At 50.7% G+C, this 14,059-nt stretch overlaps 1 protein-coding gene across 3 annotated transcripts in view; it reads left to right on the top strand.

Annotated features, from left to right (window-relative positions):
• Window positions 1-14,059, top strand: part of CDHR2 (cadherin related family member 2) — a 35,612-nt gene that overhangs the window by 13,573 nt on the left and 7,980 nt on the right. For all 3 annotated transcript variants that reach the window (XM_026006638.2, XM_072756540.1, XM_072756541.1), the window contains 16 exons: window positions 361-500; window positions 620-673; window positions 2,094-2,183; window positions 4,260-4,349; window positions 4,942-5,067; window positions 5,139-5,285; window positions 5,372-5,447; window positions 5,537-5,652; window positions 5,773-6,006; window positions 7,019-7,174; window positions 7,261-7,422; window positions 7,637-7,698; window positions 7,960-8,203; window positions 10,243-10,482; window positions 13,023-13,092; window positions 13,241-13,846. In XM_026006638.2, coding sequence (XP_025862423.2) covers window positions 361-500; window positions 620-673; window positions 2,094-2,183; window positions 4,260-4,349; window positions 4,942-5,067; window positions 5,139-5,285; window positions 5,372-5,447; window positions 5,537-5,652; window positions 5,773-6,006; window positions 7,019-7,174; window positions 7,261-7,422; window positions 7,637-7,698; window positions 7,960-8,203; window positions 10,243-10,482; window positions 13,023-13,092; window positions 13,241-13,846 — 2,613 coding nt within the window. The remainder of the gene's footprint in view (window positions 1-360; window positions 501-619; window positions 674-2,093; window positions 2,184-4,259; window positions 4,350-4,941; window positions 5,068-5,138; window positions 5,286-5,371; window positions 5,448-5,536; window positions 5,653-5,772; window positions 6,007-7,018; window positions 7,175-7,260; window positions 7,423-7,636; window positions 7,699-7,959; window positions 8,204-10,242; window positions 10,483-13,022; window positions 13,093-13,240; window positions 13,847-14,059) is intronic.

The following is a 14,059-nucleotide window of genomic DNA, read 5'->3' as shown; positions in this document are numbered from 1 at the left end:
TTTGTTTTTGTAGCTTTTATTGACTTGTTACATTTAATTTCTTTTTCTAGGCCAATTTAAAAAAAAGACTTATTTATTTTGTTTGTTTATTTAGAGAGAGCTAAAGTGTGTGAGCAGGTGGAGGGGTTGAGGGAGAGGGAGAGAGAGAATCTTAAGCAGACTCCATGCCCAGCACGGAGCCCAACCCGGGCTCAATCCTACAACCTCAGAACCAAGTTAATGGCCACGAAGGCCAGAGCCCTGGGGATTGAGGGGGTCCCAGACTTCACACAGAGAAGACAGGCTCCCTACCCCAGTGGAGCCAGACTGGTGCCAAAACATGGGGCTGTGGACCATAGGCATTCCGTGTCCCACCTCCAGGTTCCGAGGCCTTCTGGCTGGTGGCTCAGGACCAGGACCAGGACTCTCTGACCTATGGGATTAGTGGCCAATATGCCTATTTCTTCACTGTCACCCCGGCCACTGGTGAAGTGAAGCTGGCCAGCCCTCTAGACTATGAGGTAAAGGGTGGCAGCCTGGGAAGACCCTGTGAGGGGGGCAGGGGGATGGGGGCCCTGCCTGTGCTCCCACTCTGAACAGGGGCTCACTTTGGGCCTCTTCTCTCTGCCTGCCACCGCAGACGTTCTACTTGTTCGCAGTCACCATCTCTGTAAGCGACAGCCACAACAACCCGGTGAGTTGGAAGGGGGAGGAAGGGGAGACTGGTCCTGGGATCAGGGAGCAAGGGACTAGAGCTACTCCTGAGTGTGTCCCCTATCTCAGGCAAGCAGAGAGAGCCCTAGTTAACAAAAACGGAATTTATTTATTTATTTTTAAGATTTTATTTATTTATTCATGAAAGGCACAGAGAGAGTCAGAGACACAGGCAGAGGGAGAAGCAGGCTCCCTGCAGGGAGCCCGATGTGAGACTCGATCCCAGGACCCTGGGATCACCACCTGAGCCAAAGGCAGATGCTCAACCACTGAGCCACCCAGGCATGCCACAAAAACTGAATTTTAATATTTATTTTCATCCAAATTATTTTGTCCTTTTTGGGTCACACAATAATATTAATTTACTTTAATTATGCAAATATATCATTTATATTACAAATATAACATTACTTATATTAATTTATGTTAATACAAATGTTAATAAAAAACAAGTGCTAAATACTTCCCTACCCTGAGCTATTGCTTTCAACTCCCTCTGCTGAACGTCAGTGCTCATTTTTGAAATAACAAGCTTATACTGCTGTGCCCTATCTCTCTGAAAGTTGAGGATTTTGTCTTTATAATAGCTTCTCCAAGCCCCATCCATTAAAAAAAATCATTTTAATGACTTGGATATTCATGAATGCATTCTCTTCATAAACATCTCAAAAGTTGCAGCTCAAGCTCAAGTCCCCTGGGTGACCCTTCCCAGCCCACTTCCAGCCAAAGCGTCCACAGTCACCCTTCTTCCACATCTCTCACTGTGTGCTTACATATTTATGCATCCATGGAAGAAAGATTGTAGTTTTGGTGCACTTCCTGAAACCCAAATGGGATCCCATCTTCCATATTATCTTGAACTTCCCTGTCCACTCAACAATCAGCTTTGGAGCTCTGCCTATGTTTCCTCCTGAGTCCCCTGTTTTTTTTGTACGATTTTCCATGTAGGAGCATATCATGATGCTCTTGCTGGTCTCCTCTGACAGACACTTAGGTTGTCCGCATGCTAAAAACTATGGCAGACAAAGCTAAAATGAACATTCCTATAGCAGGACAGACATATCTTCAATTTTAAAAAAATGACCTAATTATGTCTGCAACTTGCTCTGAAATGGTTCTGTAAACATGTGGAGAGAAAGAGAGAGAGATCAAACAATGACTAAATCTGGATGAAGGGTATTGGGAGATTTTGTACTATACTTGCAACTTTTCTGGTGTTTGAAATTGTATAAAAAATGAGATTATCCTGAATATTGCCTAATTGCCCGAGAAGCAAAGCCAACTGCAAGTTGTCCCACCAGGAGTTGGAACACCAGGAGTTGTCCCACTCAGACACTCTTCCCTTTTGTCTTCTCAAGCTCTCACATTTTCCAGGCTAACCTGGGCTTTCTTACCTGCAGGTACGGAAGGAAATGCAGGTGATCGTGGAGGACAGAAATGACAATGCTCCCATTTTCCAGAATAGTGGTTTCTCCACCAGCATCAATGAGGTAACATCTGCTCTAATAGTGTGTGTGTGTATGATACAGGCATCCCAGAAGTTCTTGTCAGTGTGCAAAGGACCAGAGATGGTCAGCAGGGGGTCTAGGATCAAGGAGAAGCACCCCTTAGAAGGGCCCACTGCAGGAACCAAATTGGGGGAAATGTAACCACATGAACAAGAGTTATAGCAACATATTGCAATCAGTCAAACTGGATTAGAATGATTCCAGTTATAAAAGCAAAAATTTTTTAAGAAAAGGAATTTATTTTCTCATGTATCTGAAAAATTTAGAGGTATACTAACTTCAGGCAAGTTGGATACATGCATTTAAACCATGTCATCAAAAACAAAACAAAACAAAACAAAAACCATGTCATCAAGGGATGCCTGGGTGGCTTGGTGGTTGAGTGTCTGCCTTTGGCTTCCGGCATGATCCTGGGACCTGGGATCAAGTCTCGCATCAGGATCCCTGTGAGGAGCCTGCTTTTCCCTCTGCCTATGTCTCTGCCTCTCTCTCTCTGTGTCTCTCATGAATAAATACATAAATCTTAAAAAACAAAAACAAGAAATAACTGTGTCATCAAGAAGAGATTTTTTAAAAAGAGAGAGAGAGAGAGAGAGAGAGAGAGAGAGATTTCTCTCCACCTCTCAGCTCTCCTTATCTTGTTGCCCCTATCCTTAGGTAAGGGGCCATTCTCTATTGTGGTGATAAAAGTGTCCCGTGCAGCTCCAGGCTTTGCAACTTGAACGCAGGCTGTCTCTTTCTCTGTGGTTCTGGCCCAAACCCCAGAGTTGACTCTCATTGGCCCATTTTAGGTCGTATACCTATCAACCTAGGGATATGGAATACTTTGATTGGGTAGGTCTACATCATGATCCTTCCCCTTTAGCAAGGGAGGGCAGCTCCACTTGAACGGACTGCATGGGGAGGAGGTTTCCTAATGGTCCCTGAGCAGCAAACACAACATCACTCCTTGATCTTCATTACCATGCGGCTTTGAAAATGTATTTGGTGTGGGGCTCCAAATATACTAAATACACACTAGGCCAGACATAAGACTGACGAGGTCCAGTCAGCCATCTGACAGACTCTGATGGAGCTCATACTGTGTACCAGGCACTGGCCTTGGTGCTGAGACTATCTGGTAAATAAGGCAGATCTGGTCACATTCTAATGAAGAATATAGATAATAATCAATGAAACATTCAAAAAGCAGGATTATTTCGGATGCTATTAAGCTCTATGAAGAGTGTAAAACAGGGCAAAGTGAAAGAAAGTGACCGGGAAGGGGGCTGGTTTAGGTTGAGCATCCAGGAAAGGCCTTTCTGAGTAGGTGACATTTGAACAGAGACCTACATGGCAAGAAGGAACCAACCATGGGATGCTCCAGGAGAAGGATGTTCCAGGTAGGGGAACAGCAGATTCAATGGCTCCGAGCTGGGAATGAATTTGGAGTGTTCTAGGCATATAGCCAGGAAGGTGCTGTGAATGGAGGGTGGAAGGTGAGGAGATGAAGTCAGAGAGGTGGACAGTGGCCTGACGTCAGAGGGCCATAGAGGGAGTGAAGATTGTATTCTAGACAAAATAGGGGAACCATTGGAGGGCTTTTAGCACAAGAGTGATGTGGTCTGATTTATGATTTTCAAAGATCACTTTGGCCACTTTGTGGAAATAATGAAGGTGTGCACAGGTCACAGACAGGGCAAAGGCCTCCCCAAAGAACCTTCCAGCTCTGCAGGGTGCTGTCTGGGATGTACTGCTGTAGGCTACAGAGAGCCCACAGGATGTTTGAGCAGGGGAGTGGCACATCCTGGATCCTGGAATGATTGTGCTTCTTTCTCCTGAGGTGCTCTGCAAATCATAAGCCAGCCGAAGTGGTAGGGAGAGGAAAGGGGGGTAATCTGCTCCCTGTCCTCCCTCCCCCCAGTGGTCTCCAGAGGCCTAGCCCAAGCGGGAAGGAAAAGGGAGCATTGAGTGTCAGGCTCTAGGTGTTATCCCTGCAGTATAATCGGGGACATAAGCTCAGGGAGGGGAAATGAGCGCTCAGTCGTGGAAGGGATGGATTGGATTTCCTCATTACAGACCCTGCCAGTTGGCTCCCTGGTGTTCTCTGTGCTGGCCAAGGACCAAGACACGGGGTCTGCAGGAGCAGTGGTGTACTCCATAGAGCAGGTGAGCACAGGCAAGTCCTGCGGGAATACGGGCCCCACTGCTCCTCATAGCCACCAGGGGGCAGCATCTCCCACACAGCCTGCAGGAACCTTGAGTGTTGGGGTGAGCCCTGGCTCCCAAACCTTTTGCTGGCCCCCTCTGGACCTCATTTGATAAAGCCACCTAAGGAGGGTGACTGCCATGGACAGAACCCTTCTTCCCACCTTCTTGCCTTGGGGCACCGACTGGGCTTCTGCTGAGTTCATGTGGCTTCATGGGGCGGCTGGTATACAGAACAGGAAATCAAGAGGTACAGTGTCTTGTCCAAGGTCATGCACACAACAGAGTATGTGACCCAGTTCTTCTGAAGGCATGTTAGCTAGCTATAGCTCCCGTCTACTGAGTGCCCACGATGTGCCTAGCATATACCTTACCTCATTGGACCCTCCTCTCAACCCACTGCTGAGATATCTGAGCTCATTTCCCAGAGGTGGAAACTGAGGCTCAGAAAGGTTAGGTGACCTGGTAAGGGTGGCAGGGCTGGTTAAGAGCAGAGCTAGGACTTGAGCCCTGGTCTCTCAGAGGGGAGCCTGCCCTGACTGCTCTGCCTCAGGTCATCCCTAGCAATGGGGAGAGCCAGCACCTCTTCAGGATCTTCCCCAATGGCTCCATCGTCCTCAATGGCAGCCTCAGCTACAACAACAAGAGTGCCTTCTATCAGCTGGAGCTGAGGGCCTGTGTGAGTAAGGGTGCAGACAGAGGGGGGCCAGGACCATGAGGCTCAGCCTTACGGAGACCTATCTCCCACAGGACTCAGGCGGCATATACAACAACATCCTCACCATCCAGTGCTCCTCGCCTGTCTTCCTGTCCATCTCTGTAGTCGACCAGCCAGACCTGGACCCTCAGTTTATCAGGGAGTTTTACTCAGCCACTGTGGCCGAGGATACACCCCAGGTGTGCTAGAGGACCTGGACGGTCTGGGTGGACACAAGAGGCAGGGAAAGGGTCCGGCACATTGAACCACGTGGTTCTCTGCACAGGGAACGTCAGTGCTGAAGGTAGAGGCTGTGGATAGTGACAAAGGCATCAATGACCCAGTGACCTACAGCATTTCCAGTGAGAATTGGGGGTGTTCCCAGGTGGAGGAAGGGGTGGGGGCTCTGCTGCAGCCACTGGAAGCAGTAGCTCCTACTGCCTCTCATCAGACTCCACAAGACCCGGCTGGTTTGCCATCAGTCCAGATGGGGTGATCATGGTCAATGGTTCCCTGGACCGTGAGCAGCTGCTGGAAGAGGATGAGGAGGTGAAGGTCCAGGTCATGGTGAGTGAGGGGTCCACTGCCCCTTTTGCACCCCTACCCTCAACTTCTGACCTTTAATCTCTGTTCTCTCTGATCCTTGGTTCTCTGACCTCTGGCCTCTGGTTTCTGCTCTGCCCTAAGGCCACTGAGAAGAAACCCAACATCTATGGGCAGGAGGCCAAGGTGAGCATATGGGTCACACTGACAGTGACAGATGTCAATGACCACCAACCCGAGTTCTACAACTGCAGCCTTCTGGCCTGTACCTTCACACCCCAAGAGGCCCAAGTTAACTTCACTGGCTACGTGGATGAGCATGCCTCCACCCGCATCCCCATTGATGACCTCACCATGGTGGTCTACGACCCAGACAAGGTAGGTGCACCCAGACAAGGGGTGGCTGGGCAAGAGTGATGGTGGGAGATGGCTAGGGAAGATGGTGGGGAGTGACCCATAGAACAAGGTACTATGGTGGGTGATTGGTGGTGCTGATCATAAACAGTGTTGGAAAATCAGAGTTGTTAGGTGATATTTGCAAATGTTGGGTGATGTTATACTGGTGTGTAGTTTTGTGCTCAGGGCAGTGCTAGGTGGTAGTGAACAGAAAGGCAGCACTGAGTGAAGGTTAATAGTGGATGCTAGGTAATGTTGAGTGGAGTATATAGTTTTCAGTGGTGTTGAGGAGATGGTGGTGATGGGTACTTGGTGAAGTTGCAGGATGTTGGGGTATTGGATATTGGGGAATGTGGCAGTATTGAGCACAGAAGTGGCTTGAGTGAGTGCAAAATTGGAGAGTATTCTTAAGTGGAAATTGATATTGAGAGTTGGGTGAGCTGGGTGGCATTGAATAATGAATACCTATGGATGGTGTTTGGTAGTATTTGGTGATATTGGGTTGGTACCAAATGTGGAGTGAAGGATGGTATTGGGTGGTGGTAGGTGGGTGGGTATATTGAGTTGGTGGTTGGCATTGAGTGAAGCAGAAGGGGTGTGGAATGGAGGGTGGTGTGAGTAATGGGGTGATGTTGGGTGTTGCTGGTATTTGGTGTTGGTATGGTGGTGGACTGTGTTGAGTGGGAGTTGGTAAGGAAGACTCAGTAATGTCTTATGGGAGTGAGGGGAGTGTGTCCAGGCTCTGTCTTTCCAGCCCAACCCAAGAGCCTAGGCACATGGGGATATCTTTTTCTGATGAGCCCACATTTGCTCAGTGAGCAGCCTATTTTCCCCAGGGCCCTCTTGTCACAGTGTTATGAGAGGCCCTCTCTCAAGAGACTTCAGAGGGCCGGGCCTCTGATGCAGGAGCCTACAGTCAGGGATTGGGGCAAGACGCAGGTTGGTATGTTGGAAGGGTTGGGGTCTCTGCTATACCATATACCCATCTCCACAGGGCAACAATGGCACCTTTCTGCTGTCCTTGGGGGGCCCCGATGCTGAAGCCTTCAGCATCTCCCCTGAGCGGGCGGCAGGCTCATCGGACGTGCAGGTGCTGGTGAGAGCTCCTGCACTGGTGGACTACGAGAGGAAAACAGTGATGCTGGTGCAGGTGAGGGGTGCGTGCTCTGGGACGCCAGGGAGCACAGTCCATGGGCATTCTGACCCCAATGCTGCTGCTTCCTCCTCCATCCTCAGGTCATGGCGACTGACTCAGCCAGTGGGAACTCCTCTGTCGCCCTGGTGACCATCCACCTCAGAGACATTAACGACCATAGGCCCACATTCCCCCACAGTTTGTACAACATCAGAGTTTGGGAGCACAGTGCAGACGGCACTGTGGTCACCAACAGCATCCACGTGAGTGACAGGAACCCTCTGGGACTGGGTGGGGAGGGACACGGAAGAGGACCCTGCCCAAGTTTCTGTATCATCTGATGTCGTCGGGTCTGAGCCAGTGTGCACGCATGTGTGGGCGTGTGTAACAGGCGACAGCCCTGTCTCCTTAACTGCATGGCTGGCAGTGAGGGACATTTCCAAATCATGTCCCATTGTTTCTCTCTCTGCCTCACAGGCCTTTGACCCTGACACGGGTGAGGGTGGCCGCATCACCTACAGCCTGCTTCCAGGGAACGGGTAAGGTCTCAGGGTGGGCAGAGGGCAGGCGGATGAGTGGGGCCCGGGCCCACCTCTCTGCCTTGCAGTGAAACCAGAGCAGGCAAACATAGGACACTCATGACATTCCAATTTCAGATAAACAACGAATCCTTTATTTGGTATAAGCAGATGGCAAATATCACATGGGACATCCTAAAATATTTTTTATTGTTTATCTGAAATTCTAATATAAGTGGGCATCCTGTATTGTTGCTTGCTCACTCCGGCCACCCTGCACAGGGCAGAGATCTTTAAGGTGGATCCAGACTCAGGAATGGTGACAGTGAGGGACAGCGTGCTGCTGGATCGAGAGAAGCAGGCCGAGTACTACCTCACACTGCAGGCCACAGATGGCGGGAACTTGTCGGCCTCCACCACGCTGCACATCATCCTGCTGGACATCAATGACAATTGGCCTGTGGTCAGCGGCTCCTACAACATCTTTGTCCAGGAGGAGAATGGCAATGTCCTCATATCCCTCCAGGTGCGAGCCAACCTGAACTTGGGGGGTGGGACAGGGGCAGGGGACCAAGTCTGGCTCTGAAGTTGTGCTGGCCCTGGATTGGAGTCTGGGTTCTCCTCTGTGGTCCTGAGGAAACCAATCTGTCTCTTAGGACCTCTGTCTCCACTTTGGAAAATGAGGACAATTGTGGTACTTAGTCCCAGGATCACTGGGGAATAGTGAGGTAATGCATATAAAGTGCTCAGCACCAAGCCTAGCACAGAGCAAACCCTCAAAAACATATTGCTCTTTTGAAATCCAGCCCCTGTCTCATTCCAAACAGGATTTGAGTGACTGACTAAAAAGGTAAAAAATGGGAGAAATAAGGAGAAAGAGAAAACAAGAATGGTATTGCCAATAGGCACAGAGGCAAAGTTAGAACCCAGAACGACACAATTGCTAGGAGGGGGGCTGAAAATTCAGTTCTGAGCTTCCTGATGACCAGTGCAAAAAAGGAAATATCAGTGGCCAGGCTGACAGAGTCCATGAGATAAAAATCCAGGTTGGTTCCAGAGAAACACCAAAGACAAGCATCTTCCGGAGTCATCTGAAAGGGAGCCTCAGAGGAAGTGGGAAAGAAACCAAGTGCTCAGAATGACAATCATGTGGCTACTGAGCACTCTTATATTCCTGGGGCTGTGAGGTTTCCCGAGCACATTCCCATCCCTAGTATCTTGACCTACTTGTGAAATAGTTGCTCCAATCGTCCCCATTTCACAGAAGGAGAAAACTGAGGCTCAGGAAAGTTAAGTGACTTCTTTGGGCTTGCATAGCCAATAAGCAGCGCCCTGAAGCCAGAGCTTGGACCTCTCTACCCTGAAGCCTGGGCCTTTTCTTCTAGCTCCTTGATACTTCCTCCCTGGTCTGTGGGTTCCTTGGGGCAGGAGCATTTTAGATCTGCTGTTGTAACCATGGCGCCCGGCATGAGCCCTGAGAAGCGCTTGGTGAATTAACTGGCCTGAATTCAGAGTGCTGAGAGGTGAACAGACGGGGTCAGGCTTCTGGAAAAGCCATCTCTGGCTGCCTGTACAGGAGGCATTTAATAAACAAGATCCCAATGGAACTGAGATGAAAGAACTGAAGGTGAGGGATGGGCAAGGAGGAAGGGGAAAAGCTAGATTCCAAGCCAGGGTAGCCCAGCTCTGGATTCAAAGCCACATGTCCTGAACACCTATTGTGCACTAGGTCCTTTCCTGGGCCCCAGTCCTCTCAGATGACTCCACCATCATTGCTGCCCATGTGTGACTTTCAGGGGAAGGATGCCAGAGAGTCACCCAAGGGTGTCACTTGTGCTGTGTTCAAGATAGCACAGGGGATGTGGAGGCCCCGGGAGTATCACTAGTCTGGCCTGGAGTCAGGCAGAGAGGTGTAGAGGGCATTCAGGGTGAGGGGAAGGCATACGCAAAGGCCTGGTAGCATGACCAAAGCGGTTGTATTCTTCACGCTGGATCGACCCCAAAGGCAGGCCACGTACACGTACAGGACCCTGGCAGGACAGGAACACACACACAGGCACGCACACACACATACACGAATTGGGTGAAGAATGTGCTGTTAAAAAAAAAAAAAAAAAGCACTGAAGCAGTTACTGTGGGAAGATCAGAATCCTGTTGGACTTCACGCTTATGTTATACTTGTTTGTTTCTGAATTTTGGATATCTGTAATCCACTGCCCCGTGCCTCCTCTCCACTAGAATCTCAGCTCCCTAAGGGCACTGTCTTGGTCATGGCTCTGTGTCAGCGCCTACACCAGGGTGGGCACATGGTTGATATGCAGTCAATATTTGTAGGGTCAATGGCTGACCTCAGTGCTTAAGACCTCAGAAGCTCTTGCAAGCTGTCGATCTGACCCTCCTTGAGGGAGACTGAGGCTGAGAGACTGGTCCAGCGTCCCACTGGCTTTTGGCACAGTCACTGCCCTTGAGGTCCAGTGCTGGAGGGGGAGGCCCGGCTTCAGGGGAGGCGCAGGGGAGCCGGGGAGCACCTGACAGCTGATGCCGCGATGCTGGTTATCCACGCAGGCTCAGGACAATGATCAGCCCAACACCAACAACAGCCGTCTGCATTTCAGCCTGCTTCCTGGCCCCTACAGCCACAACTTCTCAGTGGGCCCTGATACAGGCATCCTAAGAAACCTGGGGCCCCTGGACCGAGAGGCCATCGAACCTGCCCTGGGGGGCCGAATTGTGCTGACAGTACTTGTGGCTGACTGTGGCATGCCTGTCCTCAGCACTGAAGTCAATGTCACCATCAATGTGGAGGTAAGACCTGGCTCAGCCTCGGGCCAGGTGCCATGAGGGGCCCCATGCTGGGGAGCTCCCAGCAGATAGCCAGCGCCCTACCCCTCCCGAGTCACATTTCTATCCTTGTCACATTGAGTCACATTTCCACCCTTGGCGGTATGGTGGGCAAGAGAGTTCTAGAATCAGGCTGCCTGGGTTAGGATTCTGGCTCAGTTGTGCGGCCTTGGGTAGTCACTCAACCTCCCTGTGCCCTCAAATTCCTAATCTGTAAAATGGTGACAAAAATACCAGAAAGTGAGCTAACAAATGGAAAGCGCTTTGCAGAGTGCCTGACCTGAGGAAGGTACTCAGTGTGTCCAGTCCGCCTGCAGTGTCCCCTTGCATTTTTTTTCCTTTTTTTTTTTTTCCTTTTTTTTTTCTTTCCTCAGTTTGGGAAACCTGCAGCCAATAGCATTTTTGGAGCAGATGATCTTCCTTCTGACACATCAGATCGTCAGAAGGTTGGGAGCAGCCTAGCTACATCTAATGGCCATGTCACCTACTTCACTTTGTCTCATCACATAGACATTTTATCATCTCACATCATCACAAGAAGTAGGATGAGTACAGGACAATTGCATATTTTCAGAGAGAGAGAGAGACTGCATTCATGTTGACTGTGATCACAGTATATGGTTATAATTGTTCTATTTTATTGTTATTGTTCATCTTTTTCTGTGCCTAATTTAATTTTTTTAGGATTTTGTTTATTTTTTCGCAAGAGACACAGAAAGAGAGAGGCAGAGACACAGGCAGAGGGAGAAGCAGGCTCCCTGCAGGGAGCCTGACATGGGACTTGATCCCGGGACTCCAGGATCACACCCTGGGCTGAAGGTGGTGCTAAAACCGCTGAGCCACCGGGGCTGCCCTGTGTCTAATTTATAAAGTAAACTTTATCATGAGTAGGTATGTATAGGAAAAAAACATAGTATACACAGGGTTCAGTACCATCTGTGATTTCAAACCTCCGTGGGGGGTCTTGGAACGTTTCTCCCACAGATAAGGGCAGGAACGACTCACTGTATTGGCTCTAAATATCATTCATGAAGTTCTGTCTGAAACGCTCCTATTCCTCACTACCATTCAAAGGTAAAGAGAAGGGGTGAAAAGGGCGGAGGCGCAGAGGGTGAGCAGCTTGCCTAGGGCTGCAGAATGGGGTTTTGAACCCAGTGTGTCTGCTTCTTCGGTGGCCACCAGCCCACAGGGCACCACCCTCTAAAAAAGTGTTCTAACAAAAGTACACCTCTACAATGTCCATGATGTGGACGGCGCCCCCTAGGCCCCTGCAGTGCACAGCCTTCGTCATCCCACACAGCACCCCTGTGTCCCCCTGGGTTGGGATGTGCAGCTTTCCTACAAGGATCAGAGTGAGGCCTCAGGGAAAATGGAGAAACAGAAGCAGAATTAGAACTTGTCAGCTTGTTCACCCTGTCCTCAGGGTGAAGTAGGCCAGGAAGAAGGAAGAAAGCAAAATTGCATTTACTGAGCTAGTGGGTCCTTTTACGCCAACAAACTAGTTCCTACAACGGTCCCTAGAAGGATGACTATGAGCCCTCTTGCAGGTGAAGACATTGAGCCTCAGAGAAGTCAAGTCACATGTGAGGCAGAAGGGAAGCTGGATTTGACTCAGAGCTGTGCTCTTAGCCACCCCAGTGACTTAGGGAGCAGCTGGCCACATGCATTGAGACAGAAATGCTGTGCTGGGAAATCACCATCGGAAAATACATCTAGTTAAGGGGGAGATGGCTTTGTTCTTGAAGATGTCCGTTGAACCATTATTTAGAAAAGTGGAAGCCAAAAGCAGACATCTGTGGGCTGCCCTGGGAAGGTCTGGAAAAGCCAAGGGCACCCCCAGCAAACACCACTCATTGGGGAGGAAGTAGCAGATAGAGGTGGTTCTGTGCTGTGACAACAGTGGCAGTCTCTGTAGGTGTGGGTGGCCAGGGCTAGAGAGGGAAGGCAAGAACAGAAAACAGTGAGCGTCTGAGGGCAGGACCAGGCCTAAGCCCTGGCAGTTGCCTGGAGCTCAGCATCGTCTAAGCACAGAGCAAATGTCCTGGGGTCAGCTGAACTCAGGAGGAATAGGAGAAAAGAGGGGACAAGGGAAAACTTGGGCCACAGAGCCTTGTAGAAACAATGGTATTGGTGCCAATAGGATAAATCCAAGAGATGAGGAGTCAAGCTAGGCCAGACAGGGACACTGATAGGGACTCAGCCACCCTTCTGGAAAGCAGAGTCTGAGATGGCTCTGAGTTGTCAGAGAAGCAGGGAGGAGGTGGGGCTCCCTGAAAGTGTATCACTAACTTCAGAGGTCCCGCTGCAGGCCTGTGAGTCTCAAGTGTGTGCCCTGGGCTAGTTCCAGCCTTGCCACGGCCCTTGTCTCGTCTGTGAAGTAAGGAGCTGCTGGCAGAGAGTCTGTGCCTTGAGTCAGAGGAAACACTAGCTCTCAGATTGGCTCTAGGGAGGCTGAACCGTGGGGCTCCTGGTGTCCCTGGGCTCAGACCTTCCTCTGCCCACAGGACATCAATGATAACCTGCCCATCTTCAACCAGTCTATCTACTCGTTCTCGGTGAAGGAGAGGGACCCAGGTAAGTCCTTCCTGGGCCAGGCCGGGCACTGGGGCTGGGGCCCAGTGAGGCATCTGAGCCCTCCCTGCGGCTCTTGCGGGTGGTAAGGGGAGAGGAAGCCTCCAGCGGCTGGGCCAGGGGTCCCTGTGAAGTCTGCCCTCGTCCACAGGACAGCTGGTAGGCGTGGTGAAGGCCTGGGATGCGGATCAGACAGAAGCCAACAACCGTATCAGCTTCAGCCTGACAGGGAGTGGTGCCAACAACTTCCTGCTCCGGGGCTTGGTGCTAGAGTCTGGCGGCGCTGGGGGCTACCTTTGTCTGCCTGCAGATGTGAGCCTGGACTACGAGACACAGGCCTCCTTCTATCTGACACTGAGTGCCGAGAACCCAGACCCCCAGGGGAAAGAGGCCAGGGCACAAGTCCTTGTGGCTGTGGAGGACGTGAATGACGAACCACCCACTCTGGACTCAGCCTCGCTCCAGGGCATCCGTGTAGCCGAGAATGGCTCACAGCACGGCCTGGTGGCTGAGCTGGTTCCCCAGGATGTGGATACCATGGCTCAGCTGGAGGTACAGCTTGTGAATACCATCTGTACCAAGGCCGGGGTCAACGTGGGCAGCCTGTGCTACGGCTGGTTCTCTGTGCTGGCCAATGGCTCTGTGGTCATCAATCAGAGTGAGGCCATTGACTACGAGACCTGTGACCTGGTCACTCTGGTTGTTCGGGCCAATGACCTCACAACAGACCCCCGCTTCCAGGCCTACAGTGACAACGGTGAGGCGGCCTGGCCTGTGGGATTGGGTGGGCTGCAGGATAGGGGCCGTGGGCTGGGGCCCCAGTCCTTACCAGCTGTGTCACTGGGAAAGTTGTGACATCTCCTTAAGCTTCTGTCCCCATATGTCCGGTGTCGTTGGGCAGTAGGCTGGCAGCAAAGGCAAAACAAAAACACACATGTAAAATGTTTAGTGAAGTGCCTGGCACAGAGTC

Source organism: Vulpes vulpes, chromosome 4, assembly GCF_048418805.1.
Source record: "Vulpes vulpes isolate BD-2025 chromosome 4, VulVul3, whole genome shotgun sequence".
NCBI lineage: Eukaryota > Metazoa > Chordata > Mammalia > Carnivora > Canidae > Vulpes > Vulpes vulpes.
This window is presented reverse-complemented; position numbering and strand designations above follow the sequence as displayed.